Raw genomic sequence first — 24,583 nt, 5'->3', positions numbered from 1 at the left:
TTATCAAGCAGCAATCAAAGGCACCAACATTGCGAAAACCATCTCAAAATTATCGTAGTAACGTACTAAAACAGAGACAATATTCACAAAATTTGAAAAAATAATTGATTTGCGCCTTTAAGGGTTAAGGCTAAGTTATCTGCTTCACCTTTTGCACTGTAGGTCGAATTCAAGCTAGATTAATGCATTTCCCGTGATAGGGGCACTTTTATATTCCGTGGCCCACAAATTTCACAGGCGGGGGGAACGACACTATACTGTTTGTGCAGCGGATAAGCGACAAAGCATTAGGTAGAGGATTTTGGGCCTGATTTGGAGGAAGCTTTTTGATTTGCATATAGATGTTTTACATAGGTATTTGAAAACATAGTGCACAATGTTTTGTATCGTGCACCACAACCTTTCGACAAATCGTATAATTAAAACGTTGGTCACAAACGCATGAAAATTGTCCAAAAATGACACCAATTTATTGTCTAACTGATTTTTTGATGTTGGTTCCATTATTGCTCAGAGATTTTCAACATGACTTTCTTTCCAAAAATAAAACCCTTAAACGTATTACATGCCACCAATGATTTCATTTTCATTTCATTAGATATTACACCACGTGTTTTGAGTTTGTGTAGTCTTAAACACTAAATTAAACAATACAGACAAGTTCATATGATCCATCCGCTCTCGCTTCAGAAATGGTTGAATGTGTGTATGTGTAGTTTTTATTTAGTTAATATAAATCAATGATTTTGTTTGATAACATCGCATTTACATTCCTGGTAAAATAAAGGTAACATACTCTATCATTTAGCTCATCTAGACGTCAGTTCACACCTGGGTAAAAAATTGTCTAATATAGATATAGTGGGTCTTCTATTCCAAAAATGGGTATTAAAAAGAAAACAACATCTGTGTGCTTTATTTGCTAGGATTGCACGAATTAAACAAGCTCGCCCCTCTCGCAGTAAAGAAAGGCCACACGACCGGTCGACGCAAAGGTCGACTTTGTTTCTCGTATCTTGTCGACACGCTGAGTGTTATCGGATTAAAGCTATGAAATTAGGAATCTTAAAAAATCTGAATCAGAATTAAACACTTTTAAAAACTAGCAACAAATCTATGTCTATCTATGTATATATATAAAGTCCAGTACCATTGGTTTATCAAGACTCTCTTCACTACAGTAATTTGCTATAATCTTGTATTATAGTCAATTTTCTCTAGCTTGGAAAATTGCATGGATGGGAACAATACTATCAATTTCAATGTGAAAAAACTCATATCACTCACATTTTCGCTAATCATCATAGTACATACACCTGATACAAACTGTACACATCTCGCGTAATTTAGTGTTTTCTTTGTATGTTTTGGACTTAGGACATTCGTTAAACATTGGTAACCAACCGACCGTCGTGCCGTTCACTCAGCCTAAACAAATTGCACAGGATTACTGACGGGCACTACGGAACAAAATAAGCTCTTTCAATGGTCCGTCGTCATCGCATGGTCCCGCATTAACTTGAATTCAAATCAGCGCCCCGCCCGAACAGTCCACCGGCCATCGAACGACCGGCGGTCGTTATAACCGACGGTGTCGTTGTGGGACAAATCAACGCTTCTACCGGTGAGTTAACCGGGCTGAAGAATTCCCCTCCGTTCCGGTTAGCGCCGGCGCCTATGGTCGGTACCAGGTCGGCTGCTCTCACCATCACTGCGGCGCCTGCTCCTTGTGGGACTTCGATGATGCTGGGATCACGCTCGGTATCACCGCGGCGAGGACTTCCGTTTGTACCACCGTGCGACTGGATCTGATAGGTGTACTCTTGCTGAATTGACTGAAGTATTTCACGTTGCTCTTGCTGTTCTTCCTGAGAATAAGTAAAGAAAGGGGAAAGAAATCAATTGGTGGCATTTTGTGATAGTTAGGAATTGGTTATTTAATTGTGATATGGTGTGACATTTGTCCATTTTTTCAGTTCAATTATTCTGCTTAAAATGCATCTCAAACTTCAACACATGCCCATATTTGGGTAAGCAGTAGAGTACATACATGATCAGCATATATTTTGGATGATTTTCGTATTTTAATTTTTTTGGATGATTTTTCGTATTTTTTTTTCGTAATTATTTTATTATGAATGTTGCAGAACTATTTCGTTAATTTCTTTTAAACCTCCGGCACTCGCGCGGATGGCTCCCTGCATGAGCAGCCACTGGTGCTGAAAGAAGATTTCGCTAGAGTTTCTGAAGGTGTTGCACTAAATACAACGGCGCGAGTGCCGGTGGGTTAACTAGAAAATTAACACAGCGACGGTATCTTGCGTTGACAAAGAATACACATACTTTTCTATTTGAAGACATTTTTTTTTCTATCGAAAATACTCATAATTTCCGACCGAATTTTGAAATCACAAAAATAAATACAGCATGTGTACTTTGGCGCTTTCTAATCGTATGTCTGACAAATTTAAAAAATATACCTAATATTTGAGTAGTTTTTCACAAAAAAACTCCCATCGTGAGAATTTAGCGCTAACTAAATTTTAAGATATGATTTAAATGAAACTATTTTCAAGACATCTGTGTACTTTCACACAATGTATTCAGCAATATTGTCGAACAAGTAAGTGCAACTTCTTATTTATCTCTTTAAATAATCAGATCCTTTCCCAGATTATAATTTTATCATGAAATTTTTATATCACTGAACTTATGAATTGAAACTATTGCAGACTGATTTTTCTAGTTCAGGAGAATTCATCGATCTCTGAAACAATGGCAATAGGCAGACCAATATTTTTTTATTGCTTTTTGTTTTTGAATAAAATAATTATAAGATTGGAAGAGTTCTTCGGCTTCTTGAAGAAAGCTTTAATGTTTATATGATTGCAGGTTTGATTTACCATAATAGGGGAAACAATTTCAACAACAGTTTATTACTCTTTCGAATTCTCCTCTTCAGTAACTAACACGAACTTAATGCTAAATAGATAAGGCCAAACGAGCACCAAATTAGCACCAGTTAGACACTACAATCCAAAACGTCGCACACCACTCGGTATCAGCCAGTTGTTTAAGCGTTCATGCAAGATGTGTGACTTTTTGCCTTTTAGTGTCTAAATAGTGCCAATTTGGTGCTGGTTAGGACTTGCATAACTAGCATTAAGTTGGTGTTAGTTACTGATGAGCAGAATTCGGAACACTAAATTTTCAAACTAATCTTTCATTTCAATTAATCAATTATCTGACTAACTGATTGGCATCATTTAGTTGATCCATCTAGCTAAAGTAGGCTGGTCTGCCCAGAAAATATATTCCAAACGAGTAGCTCCATGTTGAGGACTGTGACGAGGAAACCCACGCTCGACAAAGGAAATATTCAGCTCTTTCACGAAATATGGAATTTCATTTTCCATTAAAATTTCAATAATGTGCTAATGAACTTAGGTAAACAACCTTTAGATTAAGTATTTCTCAATCAAATAACAATGTTATTACACCGGTTCCTATTTTAAACCAACAATCAACTTAGTGCATGTTCTGAAGCGTTTATATGACCGCATTTTGTTTCAATGTTGAACTAGAACTGAAACAATTACATCCCTAGTATAGCGGTTTGTTTTAAATTCAAAATAATTTGACTGTTTCCGTTGAAATTACACTTTGGAACTCCCAAATAAAATAAAATGCTGCTGAACATACTCTGAGGAATTCGATCGATATAGAATAATGCAAACCTGTGATAAAAACCAATCAGTGCTTTCTCTTGGTGAGATTATCTCGCAACTTTTTGAAAACAAATGGAAAGTAAAAGCTCTAACATATCTCAGTCTCCCAACCCAGCAAAATCTTTAAATAGGCCCCGCTTTCCTGTTGGCGCATATCCAATTGAGTCCGCCCGTGCTTTAGAAATAACCACAGAAGCATGTTGTCAGGTGTCTTAGTTATTAAAAAAAACCTTTCACATATACCCGAAATATGAAACGTGTGTGCCAATAGGCTCATTACCCTGCGCACCTACAAATAAATCATCAATTCAACAAGCATAAAAATGATTTATTTCTCTCAAACGCAAGCTCACAAGCTGCACCTGAAAAATTCATACACGGTTTAACTGCGTGCCAGAATCTATTCCCAAAGATTGGCGTGTTGAAATTTGAGCAACATCATGGCAGTGGGTGGCCATGCCATGATGTTGCTCAAATTTCAACACGCCAATCTTTGGGAATAGATTCTGGCTTTCTAAACAAGATATTAATATCTGGGAAATGTGCCCAATATTCTAGAGTATCACTCATTTGTAAAGAACTACAACTGCCATAACCAAAGCCATCCCGAAATCGGATTTCAAGGATCCGTGCTCAAATGCAGTCGTATCCGACTCAAGCGGGTTTGGGTTCGGTTTTTGCCTTTAAGCAATCTACCCCCTATTTGCAAGATGTGATGCTATCGGCTAACGGTAGACGCAAAACTGGAAAAAACGCGACATAACTTTGCAATCATTTGAGCATAGTGTTAGGTTATGTTTATCAATGTAAGCATAAGCATTACCTAAAACTACGCACAAACGTCGTGTGGCTGGAATGAACATGCAACCGCATTTCACCAAAATTCATTCGCAGTGTTGGCAACAATTCAATCGCAATTTCGCAAAACAGTGCTGCCACAAGAGAAATTTTGCGTCTCACCATTCTTGATTTGGTGAAAAATATATTCAACATTCTTGCATTTTTCAAAGCTTGAAAAATCATAAAAACAGCAGGAAGCATCTGAAATATTCTCATGTTATCGGGAATGCACAAAGAAATGTAAAATCTTAGCTTATCTTATATTGTGACTCGTCATACAAATTATGATACGTGTGAGTGTGACTTTTATTTACATTTCTAACAAAACCTCTCCACGTATCTTCGAAATATTTAAGATATTGATAGAAAATAGATGGTCCGAAAATGGCAACCACAGGCGAATTTTTTATCAAATTTTGCGTCAAACTGTTTTTTTCTAGTTTTTATATAACCTCTAATATCAAACACAATAAATGGCGAGTCAAAAAAAGTTCCATGTTTGTCATTTTTAAACTTTGTTGATGCTTCTTGAATGATCAGAAAATGGCTAACAGACCGTAAGGAGAGAAAAAGGTAAACAAAATCCATGTTTTCAACTTTTTGCCTAGAACCACATTTTTCCATCGTAGTACAATTTAAATTTGATGATATTGTTTGAAGATTTGAGATAAAAATGGATTATTGCTTATTTATAATTGTGAAGTAATGAAAAACAAATAACTTGTGGCGTGACAGATCAAAAGTTCGCAAAAGTTTCGTGGACCACAGCTTTCATACAATATCTAACCTACAGTTTTTCTTACTACTTTGAGTCTACTTTTTGAAACTGTATTGTGTATACCTTAAAGTTTTATTCATTTTTGAGAAAACACAGTTCATCCTATGTAACGTGACAGATGTTTTCTGGTGCAAAGCAGTTCCATAAAAATTAATTCAATTACGTCAAAGATGATGATCATCTTCGATTCTGATTAAACTTTTTACGTTTCAGTTATATGGGGGACTAAGTATTTTGCACAGCTGAATTTTTATTCAAGAGCAATATCTAAAAAGGGCGTATGAGATCTTGAACGCACAACTTCCAAAATACATTATTTGAAAATCGCCATTTGTGCAGCAGGACTGTATGATAGCGAGTTCTAGGGAATAAATTCTTCTGTGTGAATATCTTTCGGTGAAATTTTTCAAAATAAAGCATAAATAATGTTGAAAAAGTACAATTACAAAAAAAAATGTTTTTATTTTGTTAACACAAGCCTGAAAATAGAAGAAACTGTAACTGCATTGTTAAGAAGTTATTAGTAAGAAAGCATTTTTAACAACGACATTAAATATGCTTCTGATTTTCTTAGTATTTGCCGTCATAAATATAATCCTGTTATGCAATATTAATACTAAATGGCATTTCGAAGCAAAATGCTGTTATGAAAAAAAATTCCAAAATATTTTGTTTTTTCTTTCAACAAAAATATCTGGTAGTAAAAATACGCCCTTTTAATAAGTTACTCACAAATACCAAACGCAAAAAACATAACACGTTTAAAATTGAATTTCAAATAAAATAGTTTATAATATAATTGCATTGTGGAGAAAATAACAATAAAAGATTTTATAACAAAAACAAAAGATATTTCAAAATTTCTTTGAATTTTATATTAGATTTTCTTTCAACATGAAGTGTTACTTCGTGAAATTACGACCTTTTCATAAGTTATTCACGTTTGTTCATCAAAACCAATATGCTTTTCAAAATAAACATTAAATTTCCCGTAAATACTCAGTACCCAGATTACGATAAGATTTGTGTACAACTGTCTCGATACCCTTGCTTCAACAAAAATGCAGAACTGAAACGTGACAGATTCTGGTTGTAACGTGACAGATCATAGAGAATACTCCATAAAATCGAAAAAAAAGTTTCGCTTCAGGAAAACTATATTTTAAGCTCTTTTTTGATTTCCAAGCTTCAACTTAAAACTGTTTTTACGCAAATTTGGGGGCCAATGGAACAGACTTTTGCAATTTAGTCGGGCAACCTCCAAACTCACTGCGAAAATTGTGTAACGTGACATACGTGTTAAAATGACAATAACGTGAAAACCGTTCATGATAGAAAATAACTTTCTGTAGAATAAATGTGGAGTTTAGTGGTCTTAATAATGTGCAATTGTGATAGAATCTGATTTTATCGTTTTTGCAAACTTATCGTATGAAATATGCGTAAACTTGTAACGTGACAGACAGAAGCCTTGACCAGATAGAAGCATCAATAGACCTTTCTCGTCAAAAAAATTTATATGATAGGATGCTTCCTTTTTTATCCCCAATTCGTTACTGCCGATTGCCGCGATGATTTAGTACCCCTAACTATTGAAAAAATCAAAAATAGTGCAAGCTGCTCATTTAACCCCATATTCTGAATCAGGCACGTAGCTAGAGGGGGGCTAGGGGGCTAAAGCCCCTCCCGAAATGTTTTGAAAATAAATTTCAAAAACATTATTAGGGACTATCCATAAATGACGTAGCATTATATGGGGGAGGGGGGAGTTTTGTATTTTGTGATGATGTGTGACGACAGGGGGGTAGGGGGTCATGTCATGCTACGTAGCTTTTTTAAAGGGGAATAGGGGTTGACCTGATGTCACGACAATCTTACCCGTTTCATCTAACTAACATCGTTTTTGATTTTTTTTAGATCTTTACGGGGACAACGAGGGGGGTGAGGGTTACCGTCAAGCTACGTAATTATCAGGGGGGGTATCAGGGGTATTTTGTGGCGAAATGCTACGATGGGGGAGAGGGCTGTTAAAAATCACTCAAAAAATGCTACGTCATTTATGGATCATCCCTTATCAGCGACTTTAGCTTGTAGCTCGTTTGATTTGAGATAAAGTTAGAAGATTGCTGTTTCCAACAACCAAAATCAATGGTTATGAAATTCAGTGTGGTTTATGCTTCTGTCCCAGCCTATGGGAAGCGAACGACAAATAAAGTTACTTTTATATTGTGTTCCTTGTCTGAGGAACAAAGGAAACTTCTACTATACTATGCCCTAGTAATCTGTCGAGATGAGTGAGTCGCAGAAGCAAGAAGTGGTGCGCCGGCCAACTACTGTGATTAGTTATGATTCGTATAAGACAGAGTATTTGTGATGAGGAACATTTTCTGAAAGTGAAAATGGATGCTATACTTACGATAGCCACCTTTATTGAGTTCTACCACCTCAGGTATTCTGCGCTCATAGCGTTTAACAAATTGGATCAGGGAAATCATTGATTTTGAATGATTTAAAACCATTAATTTTTAAAGGTTGTGTGTGACAATTCTGTAATTAAGATCTTCATATAAATGGACGGTGAGAGAATCAATGTTTGGTTACAAGATCGGATACCGCTTACTTGCAGATACATATCACATATGGCAGAAATGCAGTAAAAAACATAATGCGATGTACAATTACACATAGTATTCTTCGCAAATATCAAATGCAAACTAGTACGTTCCAGTTCTGTGAAAAAACGTCACATTACGATTTATTTACCGCTGAACACAAACAATTACCAAATATGTGGTGCATGTTTAGGTAATATTGACAACGGCAAAAGCTGCGTCAATATCTACATCCAGCACAATTATTGAGGAAATTCACAATCATAAAGGCAACAGGCAAGCATGTTTGCGAACACAACGGCAGCCACCACGATTATGACACGGAAGTGTTCAATAGCGAGAAAGATATGAACGACCCCCTATACGCAGTTGGTGAGGAAAAAAATATTTTCCTGCTTCATAAACAGGTATCTACGTGCAATGATTAAGAGCTTGCGTGAGATCTGTTAGACAACCAGTAAAACTCATTTTATTATTTTTATTGTTGGAAATAGATATAACTAGATAACAGAACCACTGTTTCGCGTCATTTTAACGCATCATCATTTTCATTGGCACTTAATTTCACTTTCATGCGAGGAGTTCGTTCCGTTCATGCGAGTTCGCAACACTGTTGCGACTAAAATGTTGTGACTGGTTGAATCTATTAGTCCAATAATTTCAATTTTATGTCTTCAGTATATAGCAGTCTCACGATCTGTTTTTTATTCGTATCTAAGAAGCCTCAAGAGCACTTCTTCTATCCTTTCTATGCACTCACAACGAGTGCTTTTGGAATTTTGCTCTCAATTCGGTTTGAAAAAACGGCATTTTCGAAAACACATTACATCTTCGTTATCCGCACAACATTCAACGGTAGGGGGAACAACGTTGATTGAAATTGTTTCCTAAATGTTGGTAAAACAAACCTGTAATCAAAAAGCATTACAGCTTTCTTCAAGAAGTCATGCATCTTTTCCAATCTTGATGATGATTGTAAAAAAAAATGAGCTAATTAAAAACGAACCCATTAATGAGCAGATTGTTCGAATTGACATAGAAAGTGTAACTGCAAGCATCTTCGTAAAACTGCCGCTGACAAACAATTTTGCAAAAGATCCACAGACATTGGATAAATTACAATAATTTAAAAACATAGAAATCTGAAAGAAAGTCTCTTCGGGACAAGAGAAGCAAGTGATTTGTCGGTAGCAAGTGTGATGCTAAAATTATTTAGCTCACCCATATTTATAGTTTCGAGTAATTCTAGTGGTGTCATCAATGTTATATTCAGTGCTTCGAAACTTCGAATTCAGTTAACTATTTCTGCTTATCGAAACTGACATTCAGATTCAACGCCTCGGTCATTCAACTTTCCAACTGACTTAAATTTCATGCAGAATCGAATGTTTGAGTGCGGAGGAAATATAAATTCCTTCTGCAACCAAAGCATTCATTTGTTATTATGTGGACAGTTCGAGCATTAGTGAGCTGCGTAATCTATGTCTAGTGCATTTTCGCTCAATAATCCCTCACAGAGCTAGCATAGAAACAAAATTCAGTTTGCTTCTGAAACCGAACATATGCGAACCCGAATGCGCTATGTCGGGAGAATGAATGACAAGGGAAACGAATCAAACATTTCATTCATCGCGGCCAGAGCCTAAAAAAATTGACATTTCTGCGTGAGCTTGAAAGAATACGAAATTCAATTCATGCCCGCTGCGATGAATGAAACGATTGGTTCGTTTCCCTCTTCATTCGTTCTCCCGACGCAGCGCATTCAGGTTCGGACGTGTTCGGTTTCAGAAGCAAAGTGAATTTTGTTTTTATGCTGGCTCTGAGAAGGATTATTGAGCAAAAGTGCATCAGATATATATTATGCAGTTCACTTATGCTCGAAAATGTAGAAGATGCCAACTTTTGCCTTCAAACTGTCGACACAATAACAAATGAATGCTTTGGTTGGTGAATGAATTTATATTTCCTCTGCACTCAAGCATTCGATTCTGCATGAAATTTTAGTCAGTTGGAAAGTGAATGAATGAGGGAGGCGTTGAATCTGAATGTCGGTTTCGGTAAATGCAAGCAGAAATAGGTAACTGATTTTGAAATTTCGTGGCGCTGATCGCGGCGGGCAGGAATTGAATTTCGGTTCTCTTTCAAGTTCACGCAGGGATGTCAATTTTTTTAATCTCTGGTTACATTTAACAAAATTTACGTAAATTTCAAGATAACAGTAATCAGGGGATTTCCTTTCGATTAGTGAACAGTCCTGTAGTAGATAAAATTCCGGATAGTTTAATAAATTAATTCATTGAAACATCTCTTTTGTATTGTCCATAAATCCATGAATTCCGAAATGAAACCTGTAAGCTTCGTGTGCTCAAATACAATATTTGATTAATCTAGGTAAATACAGCTATAGTTCTTATTTATGCTTTGTAGAGAAATCAGTAGTATTTTTTGTACACTCTTTACATATCAACAAACAAAATTACTGGTCTGTCTTTTGCCACAGCTTCAAGGATCTAGATAAATAATTAGTTGTTCTCACTTGTCTGAAAATAGTCTTTAATGTATTATCATTTAAATTGAAAATTATTATAAATTTGAGTTGAATAGGAGTTGAGCCGTTTCTGCGCATCTACAAATCGCCTGCCTAATCAGAAGATTTGGAGCGAATTTCGACATTCTCTTGTATTTGTATTTGTATTTAAATAATTGAGTCAACTATGCTAAAAAGAAATGACCTAAAGTGGCATGCGCGGAACTAATGACGAAGTCGAAGATGTCGTTATAATCGTTGAAGCGACGGGTCATTTCTAATATCGGTTGTTGGCAGCGTAGCTAGTGTTTTTGCATTTCAGAGTGCAGCAGTGTTCGAGAACAAAGGACCCGGGTTGGTGTGTAGAGGTTAATTTGTGATAGAAGATCGGGAACATCATATTCAGCCATAAGAAGCTTAGACACGAAGGTAGTTTACGACGCGGGTCTACGATCTTCTAAAGTGTGTAGTCCTAATAATCGACAACGATCTTCGTATGGTTCAGGTTCAGCGGATCGTTCCAAGGCAATTGACGTAACGCATATCGTATGAATCTGCACTGGACAGCCAACGGGCTTCAAGTTGTACATATTCCAACGGTGAAAATGGTTGCTTTTAAATTAATAATAAAACCAAATTCAAAAGCAAGAACTCGTCGGTGTACTATACCATTTCTTGTATCAGACAACATATTGTCTATTGCCTTAGTTTTGGAACTGTTTTCACTAAGAAATTTTCAAAATTACATTAAGTTTCAAGAGACTATCTCAAGTCACCAGAATTAACACATTTATGCAACAAGTTTTAAGCCCCTCCCGAAACAAAATGCTGGCTACGGGCCTGTTCTGAATACCTATCTTGCCTTGTTTCCCCGTATTTTTACACCATTTGGATGAATTTGCTGTGGGGAATACTAAAAGGATGCCAGATCTGCATATATATTAGTAAATCTGCAGATTTTGCATTTTCACTGCAGATGTTTTGCAGATTACAAATATTTAGCAGAACAAAGCCTATGCCAGCCAATTTATACACGAGCCTTCAACATTTTTGATCATTTAAATTATATACATACTACATTTCTATGTCAAATTTATTGAAGATTTTTGTAGCAATCTGCAGACTTTTATATTTTCACTGCAGGCTATTGTTTAAATAGACCTGGCATCACTGATGCTGAAATGATTCATTCATATACCTGTCAAAAACATAGAGCATTGCATGAAAATGTATAACCTCACTTTTCTGACAGTTCAGTGTGCTTGTTTACCTAAGACTTGTTTACATGGACTTTTAAAATTTACATTACTTGAATCCTTTCGATGCTCTTTGAAAGACTATCAACTCAAGAGGGATGAGGATTGGAACAATGGGAACCTGGTGCCACATTATGCAACCAATTCGAATCGACCTTTTCACACAAGCTTGAATACAATAAACCTTTCGTTTCGAGATGCGTAATGTCACCCCTGGTTCATACATTGACCAATCGGCGCTGGATGCAAAACCCGGTGGCATATGCTGAATCGTAAGATCAAGCATTGGGCTATAAAACGATTGCTTTCTGGATGATGGATTTGTACACATTTGTTTGTTTGCTCGTGGGTTAAGTCCTAACAAGATGATCCGATTGATTACTCATTTTTAGGTGGTGAAGTTTACCTGAACTTTATAGGTAACGAATTCGGTCGATGATAAGTTGTTGAAATGATCGTTCAATGCCCATACCGAAAAACGTTTCCATTGGTCAGAATGCCTACCAGCGTATGATAGCTGCAAACATGAGGACAACATCGCTTTCGAATGGAACAATTATTTATTATTCGTGTACAAGTTCCATTACAGCAAAAGTTTCGTCGATTGACGATTATCGTATTGTCGTTGATTTAGCCGGCAAATGCAAAACAGTGCTCGGCACTGACGATAAGGAGTAAGAAGGATTTTTTTTTTTCCATACGTTTATTTGACACGGCATTTGCAAAAGCTTTTTACGCCAGTTTCTTTTTTTACATAGCACGTTACAAAAATCCTTAAGACTAATTTTAACTATACTAGTACTTTGTCTAAAACTAACACTGAAATCACTTTATTGTTTGCTTTTTTCCTTACATTGTTGTATTTCATACTGATCTAGTATTTTCGGGTGTATTTATTTACTTTTTTCTGTTATTGTCTAAATTTAAAAACTAAATATTCTAGGACACTTTAATTGGTGAATGATTAGCCTTGGATGAGAGTATGAGGAGACGAATTTAATTAAATTTTGACAGACGCTGTTTTTAGAAAATGATAGATAAGTTCCATGTATAGAGGATCGCGATACGCCAGGATGTCTCTAACAGGAACATGGATTGGTCTTCCTCGGACTTGTAAAGAATCTACTAATTGTGATCTGGCTTCACGATATTCAGTGCAGGACCAAACAACATGCTCAATGTCATGGTAACCTTCTCCACAAGCACAATGATTACCCTCAGCGAGCCCAATACGACGGAGATGCGCATCTAAAGTATAATGATTGGACATGAGCCTAGACATCACACGGATGAAGTCCCGACTTACATCCAATCCTTTGAACCATGCCTTCGTTGATACTTTGGGGATAATTGAGTGTAGCCATCGTCCCATATCTCCATTGTCCCAAGATGTTTGCCAACTAGTAAGTGTCCTCTGTCGAGAAGCGCTATAAAATTCATTGTAAGCGATGGGTCTTTCATATATTTCACCATCTAGTGCACCAATCTTGGCTAAATTATCAGCTTTCTCATTGCCCGCAATAGAGCAATGGGCGGGGAGCCACACTAGGGTAAATTTATAACATTTTCTTGTCAGGTTACTCAGAGATTCTCGTATCTTCCCCAAAAAGAATGGATCGTGATTATCAATCCTCTTTGAGCGTAGAGCTGCAATTGTGCTGAGACTATCAGTGAGGATAAAGTAATGGTTCGGGGGTAAAGTATTAATTATTTGAAAACTATAGTGAACTGCTGCTAGTTCCGCTATATAAACAGAGGCGGGTTCTGCAAGTTTGAGAGAAATTGAAAAATTATTGTTGAAAATACCGAAACCAGTGGCCTCACTGATTCGTGACCCATCAGTGTAAAACATTTTAAGGCAGTCTATGTGTTGATATTTACTTGTGAATATTTTAGGGATCTCCCGCGAGCGTAGATGATCCGGAATTCCACGAATCTCTGCTTGCATGGACGTGTCGAAGAATAAAGTGGATTCAGGAGTATCTAGTATATTGACGTATGTGGGAACATACCTAGCAGGCGTTATTTCTTGTGACATGTGATTGAAATACACTGTCATGAATCTGGTTTGGGGTTGAAGCTCGACAAGTCTTTCAAAATTTTCAATTACCAGTGGGTTCATAACCTCACATCGGATAAGTAAACGAGAAGAGAGATCCCAGAATCGGTCTTTTAAAGGAAGAACTCCCGCTAGTACTTCAAGACTCATCGTATGGGTCGACTGCATGCAACCTAAGGCAATTCGTAAACAGCGATACTGTATCCGTTCCAGTTTAATAATGTGAGTGTTCGCAGCTGAACGGAAACAGATGCACCCATATTCCATTACTGAAAGTATTGTTGTTTGATACAATCTTATCATGTCACTTGGATGAGAACCCCACCATGATCCAGTTATTGTTCGCAGAAAATTTATCCTTTGTTGGCATTTCGTTATTAGATACCTAATGTGGCCTCCCCATGTGCCTTTAGAATCGAACCAAATTCCAAGGTATTTAAAAGTCAGGACTTGGGCTATCGTTCTACCAACCAACTGAAGCTGAAGCTGAGCTGGATCACGCTTCCTTGAAAAAACAACCAACTCTGTTTTCTCCGTAGAGAAATCGATGCCTAACTTCAAAGCCCAACTTGATAAATTATCCAAACTATCTTGCAGTGGTTGTTGTAAATTTAAGGCTTTTGGTCCTGTAACAGAAACCACGCCATCATCTGCAAGTTGTCTTAGAGTGCATGGGCTGACAATACAATTATCAATATCATTCACGTAAAAATTGTAGAGAAGGGGGCTTAAACAAGAACCTTGTGGGAGGCCCATGTAACTTATTCTGAGTGTCGCCAAATCGCCATATGAAAAATGCATGTGCTTTTCTGACAATAAATTGTATAAATAATTATTTAATATTGGTGAAAGACCACATTGATGTAGCTTCTCCGAGAGAACATCAATGGAGACTGAGTCGAATGCTCCTTTTATGTCTAAGAACACAGACGCCATTTGTTCTTTTTTTGCGTAAGCAAGTTGGATTTCTGACGAAAGTAGCGCCAGACAATCATTCGTTCCCTTTCCCCTCCGAAAACCAAACTGGGTATCTGATAGCAAGCCGTTCGCCTCAACCCAATTGTCGAGACGTCGGAGGATAATTTTTTCCAACAATTTCCTGATGCAGGATAGCATTGCAATCGGTCGATACGAGTTATGATCGGAGGCTGGTTTTCCCGGTTTTGGAATAGCGATAACTCTCACTTGTCCCCAGTCGTGCGGGACAATGTTCTGCTCAAGAAGCTTATTGAATAAATTCAACAAGCGTCTTTTTGCTAGGTCAGGCAGATTCTTCACCAAGTTGAATTTAATTCTGTCTAGTCCCGGAGCATTATTGTTGCATGAGAGGAGTGCAATTGAGAATTCCATCATTGTCAAAGGCGAATCTATGAAATCGTTACTTGTGGGAGCATCGCGAGTGATTTTCTGCGCAGGAGCAGAATCGGGACAAATTTTCTTGGCGAAATTAAATATCCAACGATTCGAAAAATCTTCGCTTTCATTAGTCACGTTTCGATTCCTCATTCTTCTGGCTGTGTTCCAAAGAGTACTCATTGATGTTTCTCTTGACAAGCCATCAACGAAGCGTCTCCAATAACTAGACTTTTTGGCACGACGTATACTGTCAAATTTGTTTTGCAAAATGAAATAATTTTCAAAGTTCTCACGTATACCCCCTTTCTGTTTCATAATTTCTTTGTAGGCAACTTGTTTAGCTTCATATGCATCAGAGCACTCTTTGTCCCACCAAGGATTAGGGGGCCGTCTATTTATTGTCATTCCAGGATTGCATTTCGTTTGGGCTTGTTCTGCTGCTTCAATAATTAAACCCGCTAAGAATTCATATTCTTCGGTAGGGGGTAGCTCTTCTGTAGAAGCAAGAGAAGTGGAAATTAATGTTTCGTATGTTTTCCAATCAATATTTCGTGTTAAGTCATAAGGAACATTGATTGAATTCGTAAGGCCTAATTCACTGTTAATTGAAACAACGATTGGCAAATGATCGCTACCGTGAGGATCAGGTACAACCTTCCACGTGCAATCTAACCGAAGTGATGTCGAGCACAGAGACAGATCTAATGCACTTGGACGTGCAGGAGGTCTGGGGATGCGTGTTGTTTCGCCAGTATTTAAAACTGTCATATTAAATTCGTCACACACATTGTATATCAAAGAGGATCGATTATCATTGTAGAGGGAACCCCACAATACTCCGTGCGAGTTGAAGTCTCCCAGTATCAGACGCGGAGCAGCCATGGATTCCACTACCTCAAAAATTTGACGTTGTCCAATTTGAACTTTGGGAGGTATATATATAGAAGCGATAGACATGTCTTTGCCTTTAATGTTCGTTTGGACAGCTACAGCCTCAATGCCCGCAAACAAGGGGATGTTAATTCTATAGAAAGAATAGCACTTTTTAATTCCTAGAAGCACTCCTCCATACGGAGTGTCTCGGTCTAGGCGAATAATGTTGAAATCATTTAAGTTGAAATTAATGTTTGAGGTAAGCCATGTTTCACATAGAGCAAAAGCATCGCATTTTAAATTATGCAGTAAAATTTTTAAGGAATCAATTTTAGGTATGATACTTCTGCAATTCCACTGTAAAACAGTGATGGAATCTTTCATTGGAGGAGGTGAATTACCCATTGAAAGATACAATCGCTGCAAGGATGGGCCATTGAGCAATCAGCTGCTCTAAAAATGTTCTAATTGTTGGGAGGAAAGCTGAAAGTATACTCTTTAGTGGTTCAGAAATATTGAATGCTTTAAAAATCCAATCAACAATTTCAGAAAATTTCAATAATCCTACCCCCGGCTGAGGCTCAGAGGAAGTCGAAATTTTATTATTTCCAGTAATGGTGTTCTGTTTGGATTGTACGTTTCCAAAACCGGGCGGAATTGATTTCGAATCTGAATTTTTCGGTTTTGGGCGCAGTTTATCTATTGGTGGAGAAATTTTAAGGCCCTTGCTTGGCAGCTTGGGAAAAGAAGACTGTTTTCTTTTTCTGGAATTTCCGGGTAAAACAAATGATGTACCTTCGCACGCTCCGTCGGAGTCAGACTGTTCCGAAAATAGAGATGTGTAAGTGTTTTCTAAGAAGATAGGTTTAGGGGTAGCATTTTTCAACATTTCTGCATAGGAGCGCTTAGACCTCTCCTTCAAGGATCGTTTAATTTTATCCTCACGCAATTTATAAATGGGGCATGCAGGGAGCTCATGTGAGTTTTCTCCGCACATTAAGCATTTTTCTGAATTTTCATTGCATGTATCCTCTTGATGAGAACCCCCACATTTGCCACACCGTGCCTTATTGGAACAGTAAGTGGCTGTGTGGCCAAGCTGTTTGCAATTAAGGCAATTCATTACACGAGGGATAAAAAGGCGAACAGGGAGACGAATCTTATCGATAATGACATAGTTGGGCAGCGCAGACCCAGCGAAAGTCACTCGAAATGAGTCAGACAGTCGATAAACTTTTTTATCTCCTTCGTGTGATACTGAATGCAATTGCTTGCATTCAAGTATTTTTACGTCTTTAAGTATGGTGTCTTTGAAACGACCAACCCCATGCTTAACTAAGTCATCAACAGTCAAACTCGATTCTGTGATGACCCCATCAATTTCAATTTCTTTTGAAGGAATATACGCTCTATACTCACGCGTAAAAAGCTCGCAAGAAGCAATTGCATTGGCTTGTTTAAGACTACCAACGACAATGCGTATTTTATCTTTATTGACTTTGACGATCTCTTTTACATCCGAGAATCGCGAAGTCAAATCTTTAGAAATTTGAATAATATTTAGCGCCTTTACTTTACGCCTAATAAATACAATCCATGGTCCCGTTGACGACTCTGGGTAAATTTTAATTCTAGTCGGATTTACATTTTCAGCATAAGGCTTAGGGGGAGGGTCTGTTACTCGTTCTCCCATCTCTTCATCCATTTTACCTAATAAGAAAAACTATCACAAAAAGGAATGAAAAATATACCTGTTATCTGCTATCTATTAGGTGACGAAGACACCGGTAGAACACACCTCATGTGTTACGTTGTAAACTCGGTGCCCGTTGTTTGACAATGTGCCACTTGCTGTCCTTCTTCGTCGCGTTGCTTCTTCAGTAGAGAAATAGTCCTACCTGCAACACTTCAGAACTCTCTCCGATTAAGCTGCTCGTCGGTATCACTACCACAAGCGCGCTCTCTCCGTTTCCACCACCTCGGTAGACAAATGTGGCTACCTGTGGCTTGTTGCGAAAATCCCACTGTCGATGCGGCACTTTTCGGTGCCACTATTCGTCGTACCACTTCTGCGGTAGACAAATAGAGCAAATGGGTCTACCTGTGACGCTTCCCTCTCGTCGATTAGAATTGTCCGACGACACCAATACACTATATTTTTTTCTGTGTGTACAGGCACGATCACTGTCGATTTCTTCCACCGCGGTAGGCAAATTCGTCTACCCGCGGTTTGCTGTGAAAACACCACTTGTCGAGGATGCCGTTGACCACGCCTCCGACGTATCAACTGTCGACTCACACTTAACAAACTGGTCTCTCTCTCTCTCCCACAATAACGCATACAGCGTCTCGCACTCCGTCACTCTCTCGAGAACAAAACCTTCCACCTGGAGGCACAACCGTCTCGGTCGGTTGCAAAAACTGTTATGAGTAAGAAGGATTTGATAGGAGTGATAAGAATGCAGAGCATTATACATTCTGGAAGAATATCAGGGAGGAGAAATTATATGTAAATTTATTATGCTATATTTCACCCTAAGGAGGAAAATTTGGTAAAAACCAAAATTTCTCACTAGGGTGAAAATTTGTTGGTAAAAACCAGTCTTTGTACAGGAGGGCACAAATCCTTATTTCATACTATGTTGCGTTTCGGCTTCGCCTCTTCAGAAACCGACACTAACGTATTGTCGGAATAGATTAGCGCCGGCTTGACGCAAATCCCTTAAAACTAAAACACACTATGTGTTTCAATCAAACGACTGATCAAACGTGATGTCCCGTTCGAGCAGAAGTTCTGTTTATGCCGATGAGACACAAGTGAAGCCGAAACTTGTCTTGGCTTAGCAGGCCTATGCGAAAGCACTATGCTATATTTCACCCTAAGGAGGAAAATTTGGTAAAAACCAAAATTTCTCACTAGGGTGAAAATTTGTTGGTAAAAACCAGTCTTTGTACAGGAGGGCACAAATCCTTATTTCATACTATGTTGCGTTTCGGCTTCGCCTCTTCAGAAACCGACACTAACGTATTGTCGGAATAGATTAGCGCCGGCTTGACGCAAATCCCTTAAAACTAAAACACACTATGTGTTTCAATCAAACGACTGATCAAACGTGATGTCCCGTTCGAGCAGAAGTTCTGTTTATGCCGATGAGACACAAGTGAAGCCGAAACTTGTCTTGGCTTAGCAGGCCTATGCGAAAGCACTATGCTATATTTCACCCTAAGGAGGAAAATTTGGTAAAAACCAAAATTTCTCACTAGGGTGAAAATTTGTTGGTAAAAACCAGTCTTTGTACAGGAGGGCACAAATCCTTATTTCATACTATGTTGCGTTTCGGCTTCGCCTCTTCAGAAACCGACACTAACGTATTGTCGGAATAGATTAGCGCCGGCTTGACGCAAATCCCTTAAAACTAAAACACACTATGTGTTTCAATCAAACGACTGATCAAACGTGATGTCCCGTTCGAGCAGAAGTTCTGTTTATGCCGATGAGACACAAGTGAAGCCGAAACTTGTCTTGGCTTAGCAGGCCTATGCGAAAGCACTATGCTATGCGTTTGATTGAAACACATAGTGTGTTTTAGTTTTAAGGGATTTGCGTCAAGCCGGCGCTAATCTATTCCGACAATACGTTAGTGTCGGTTTCTGAAGAGGCGAAGCCGAAACGCAACATAGTATGAAATAAGGATTTGTGCCCTCCTGTACAAAGACTGGTTTTTACCAACAAATTTTCACCCTAGTGAGAAATTTTGGTTTTTACCAAATTTTCCTCCTTAGGGTGAAATATAGCATAGTGCTTTCGCATAGGCCTGCTAAGCCAAGACAAGTTTCGGCTTCACTTGTGTCTCATCGGCATAAACAGAACTTCTGCTCGAACGGGACATCACGTTTGATCAGTCGTTTGATTGAAACACATAGTGTGTTTTAGTTTTAAGGGATTTGCGTCAAGCCGGCGCTAATCTATTCCGACAATACGTTAGTGTCGGTTTCTGAAGAGGCGAAGCCGAAACGCAACATAGTATGAAATAAGGATTTGTGCCCTCCTGTACAAAGACTGGTTTTTACCAACAAATTTTCACCCTAGTGAGAAATTTTGGTTTTTACCAAATTTTCCTCCTTAGGGTGAAATATAGCATAGTGCTTTCGCATAGGCCTGCTAAGCCAAGACAAGTTTCGGCTTCACTTGTGTCTCATCGGCATAAACAGAACTTCTGCTCGAACGGGACATCACGTTTGATCAGTCGTTTGATTGAAACACATAGTGTGTTTTAGTTTTAAGGGATTTGCGTCAAGCCGGCGCTAATCTATTCCGACAATACGTTAGTGTCGGTTTCTGAAGAGGCGAAGCCGAAACGCAACATAGTATGAAATAAGGATTTGTGCCCTCCTGTACAAAGACTGGTTTTTACCAACAAATTTTCACCCTAGTGAGAAATTTTGGTTTTTACCAAATTTTCCTCCTTAGGGTGAAATATAGCATAGTGCTTTCGCATAGGCCTGCTAAGCCAAGACAAGTTTCGGCTTCACTTGTGTCTCATCGGCATAAACAGAACTTCTGCTCGAACGGGACATCACGTTTGATCAGTCGTTTGATTGAAACACATAGTGTGTTTTAGTTTTAAGGGATTTGCGTCAAGCCGGCGCTAATCTATTCCGACAATACGTTAGTGTCGGTTTCTGAAGAGGCGAAGCCGAAACGCAACATAGTATGAAATAAGGATTTGTGCCCTCCTGTACAAAGACTGGTTTTTACCAACAAATTTTCACCCTAGTGAGAAATTTTGGTTTTTACCAAATTTTCCTCCTTAGGGTGAAATATAGCATAGTGCTTTCGCATAGGCCTGCTAAGCCAAGACAAGTTTCGGCTTCACTTGTGTCTCATCGGCATAAACAGAACTTCTGCTCGAACGGGACATCACGTTTGATCAGTCGTTTGATTGAAACACATAGTGTGTTTTAGTTTTAAGGGATTTGCGTCAAGCCGGCGCTAATCTATTCCGACAATACGTTAGTGTCGGTTTCTGAAGAGGCGAAGCCGAAACGCAACATAGTATGTAAATTTATATTATATCCCGAGTTGCCATCATTTTTGCACCGCAATAAAGCTTTCTGCAACTGCTGTCTTGTTCAAATTGGCAGGAAATAACTAGGCAGCGAAAGATAAATTGCATAGTCAATTTATTTACTTTTTCGGAAGGATAAGTAATTAGTATGTTGTGAATATATACGTGTCGCCGGTGCCGTGTGTTATGGTGGTACCGGACGGAACCGTTGCTCAGCAGACCGTCCTCGTCGTACTGGTCATAGATGCGACGTTTTTTCTCATCTGATAGCACTTGACATGTTTCGGAGATCTGTCTTAACGCTCTCTACTTAGTGCAGGATACGCGAAACCGCTGCTAGCTTTCGAAAGAAAGTTCCTAGCTGCTGCTACTCTATCAGTCTCTCTCTCGACTGAGGACTACAATTTCGGTCGACTAAATTATGCTTTGAAAATTGTACTTCCTGGAATTTCACCTAACGAGATCAATTCATTATGAGGAATTTCGCTGCGTTCCAATATTGCTTGCCTCTGTAGGTGATGATGTGTGTGGATTCACTTCGGCAGCCAGGTCTTATGTTTTGGGTAATTTTGCTATCTTATTCTGCTGAATAAATCATCTGGCTAAAGCCTCTACGTTATACTATGGTCACTTTGAAAACGCCCTGCTATTTAATCTTGTAGCTATTGGCAAGTCAGTCCTGGCACTGTTCTCGACTAATCCTGGCACTATACCACTGACGTCGCACTTATTACGGTGATCAAACTTGGCGAGAGCGGCAGTCGTTTCGTCGGAATTGTTCACTCGACAAGCAGGAAGTGCAAGGACTCTGCTACTTATTTCTGAGCCCCTCGTTGAAACCTTCGTCCTGTCGGAGTGTTAGCTTCGTCCGATACCGGAGCGTATTGCTGAACCGAAGCAGTCTGCTACTGGCGCTGCTTCCTTCGAATCGGAATCGCTGAATATTCCCGTTAGCCGAATGTCCAACGTGGCCGAAGGCAAACCGATTGCAGCAACTCCACCAACCGTAGCTGAAATTTTGGCCTTTAATCCAAGTCCCTGCCACTGACATAGCGACAGACGAGTGCGGCGCAGGTTGGACCATCGGTTGACTCGGTGCCGGACAGGGTGAAACAGCTGCAACAGGAGCGGACCTAGTATGGGGTGTAAAGGTCATCAATTGCCATAGATCACCAAAATGCTCTGCGACTAACATTGTGAACAAAACAAACCAAACGAAATTGATCGCAACAACGATAAAATAATCTAAATTCTACCCAAACATTTGAAAATGAGAAAAAGGCAAAAGAAGTTTTGGTCGAATTCATTATAATTCTATTTAAAAATTGAATACTGTTTTATTTAGTTTGATTGCGCATATTGTTTACATCAGACAAACCCCTTAATTCATTGAGTACGTATTACACTGCCTTTATAACCCTTTTGGTATCAGTTACAATAATCCTTTATAATCATTTTATAATAAGTGTATTGCTAGTTAGGACTTTTATATCATCCGGGCCCTTTTATAATTTGTTATAAAATCATTATCAAAATTCTTCATAATCCATTGTTGCGTTATGTTTATCTACATGGCCAGATAGATAGTTTTTAACTGGGACGGAACGTGTGGATACGAAAAAACCTAATGTCAATTGTAGCCAGGGGGAGCTGTCAAATGCAGCCAAAGGGAACCGTCAAATGCAGTCAGGGGGAACTGTAGCCAGTCCATTTAAAATATGTGTGGAAGAAAGAGTGGCTATGCAAGGCAAGAGATAAAATGAACAGAAAAAAGAAAAAGAAAACATCTATCCACAGGTTCTGTCCCAGGATTTTAATAGAGAACATCAAAATTCGATTTGTTTGCATTTGTCAGTAGGCCTTTTTCAAATGTTTGGCTAGAAATTCCTTGCTTCTTCAATGAATCATGTACAAGAAAAGTAAAAATGTTAAATTTAACGGAACAATGTATGATGCCGACATCAATTAAAAAATCAGCTGAGCGACCTTGTTGGGAAAGTGTTAACATTTGGCAGCGAACCAAACCAAGTTTCTCATACTATGATCGAATCAACAAAAATTCCAAGATCATGTAAACAATCTCTTTGAACTGTCAAAAAAGTGAGGTTAAACATTACCATGCAACGTTCTCCACCGAGAGGTTCACTTTAGTTTGTTTACATAACCAATGAACTTTGTACCGCGACTCACCACTTCATTTGCCTCGTTGCCAGGAAGCCAAGCAAAAATATACAAAACAGTGCTGCCTAAACACATATTTTGAGTCCCACCATTCTTGCAAAGGTGAAAAAAATACTCAACATTCTTGCATTTTTCAAATTTAAAAAATCATTAAAAAATCACGATAGCTCTAAAATGTCTCATTTCAGCGGAAATATTCTTAAAAATGTGTAGTCTTTTGAATAAAAATAAGAAAAAAGGGGGTTAGGTCGGACGAGAAAGGTCTATTGTCTACTCTGAATTGTTTCTACCATTTATAAACTTCAATATATTCAATCTCAAATTTTAAAACCCGTTTTTTCTCGAAGCGTGTCATATATGGAGATCATGATATTCGCGTTGTCACTCATAACCACATATTTTAAGTTGTTATGCAAACTGAATGATTTCGCCTGGGTCAATTTGGTGAACGTTATCAGAACTGAACGCCTGACACAGTGAAACTCGATAAAGATGATTTCCAAAATCCTCCATTTTCGTTTTTAGCACACCACGTATGCTCGGTCCTATGCGAAAAGAGCGGAGATCAAAAGCTACCATATTTGACCGGTGCACCACTTCTTGCTTTTGTGATTTACTCATATCGATAGATCACCGCGGCAAGAATTGAAAAGAAAGTTTTTATTTTGTTCCTTAGACAAGGGACACAATGAAAAATAATTATCGTTCGCTTAGGCAGAAGCAGAAAGTACACTGAGTAACGCAACCATTGTTTTGGTGGTGGGAAATATCAATCTTCTTCAATATTTCCTCTCAATTTGTTCAAACTTCATGAGATACAAATTTAAAAAAATCACTTAAATTTTAATTTATTTTCGGAAAATTTCGCGCTACATGCCTGGTTAAGATGACAGGTCACAGGTATTGGCCCTGTTTGTTTTTGGAAGCAAATCTTGCCTAAATCCAAAGTTAATGTTAAAATCGTTGTTGTTTATAAACAACATGCACGGAAAAAAATGTTCCAAAAATCGTCAATACAGTGCCATGAATTCCGGAACAATCATGTTTTTACGTTACGAAAATAGGACCATGAACAAAAATCATGTGATTTATAATTATGTTCAAGTTCCCTTCAGCAACGGCCGCATAACGCTTCTATTAGTGGAAATATTTGTTTATGTTTTGTAAACTTCAGTCACGGTTTCCGGCGTGTTATTACGAAATCGAATTTTTATACCCGAACTAGCTCACAACTTTATGAACATTATTCATAAAACTGAAGGTTGACTCACGATTTTATTCATAAATTTAGGAAAGATAAATGG

General features: G+C 38.3%; 1 protein-coding gene across 5 annotated transcripts in view; it reads right to left on the bottom strand.

Annotated features, from left to right (window-relative positions):
• Window positions 1-561: 561 nt before the first annotated feature.
• Window positions 562-24,583, bottom strand: part of LOC131691280 (basic helix-loop-helix ARNT-like protein 1) — a 261,600-nt gene continuing 237,578 nt past the window's right edge. For all 5 annotated transcript variants that reach the window (XM_058977559.1, XM_058977560.1, XM_058977556.1 and 2 more), the window contains one exon: window positions 562-1,868. In XM_058977559.1, coding sequence (XP_058833542.1) covers window positions 1,515-1,868 — 354 coding nt within the window. In that variant the 3' untranslated portion in view covers window positions 562-1,514. The remainder of the gene's footprint in view (window positions 1,869-24,583) is intronic.

The sequence above is a fragment of the Topomyia yanbarensis genome, chromosome 3 (genome assembly GCF_030247195.1).
Source record: "Topomyia yanbarensis strain Yona2022 chromosome 3, ASM3024719v1, whole genome shotgun sequence".
NCBI lineage: Eukaryota > Metazoa > Arthropoda > Insecta > Diptera > Culicidae > Topomyia > Topomyia yanbarensis.
The sequence above is the reverse complement of the archived record's forward strand: the minus strand, read 5'-3'. Positions and strand labels throughout refer to the sequence as shown.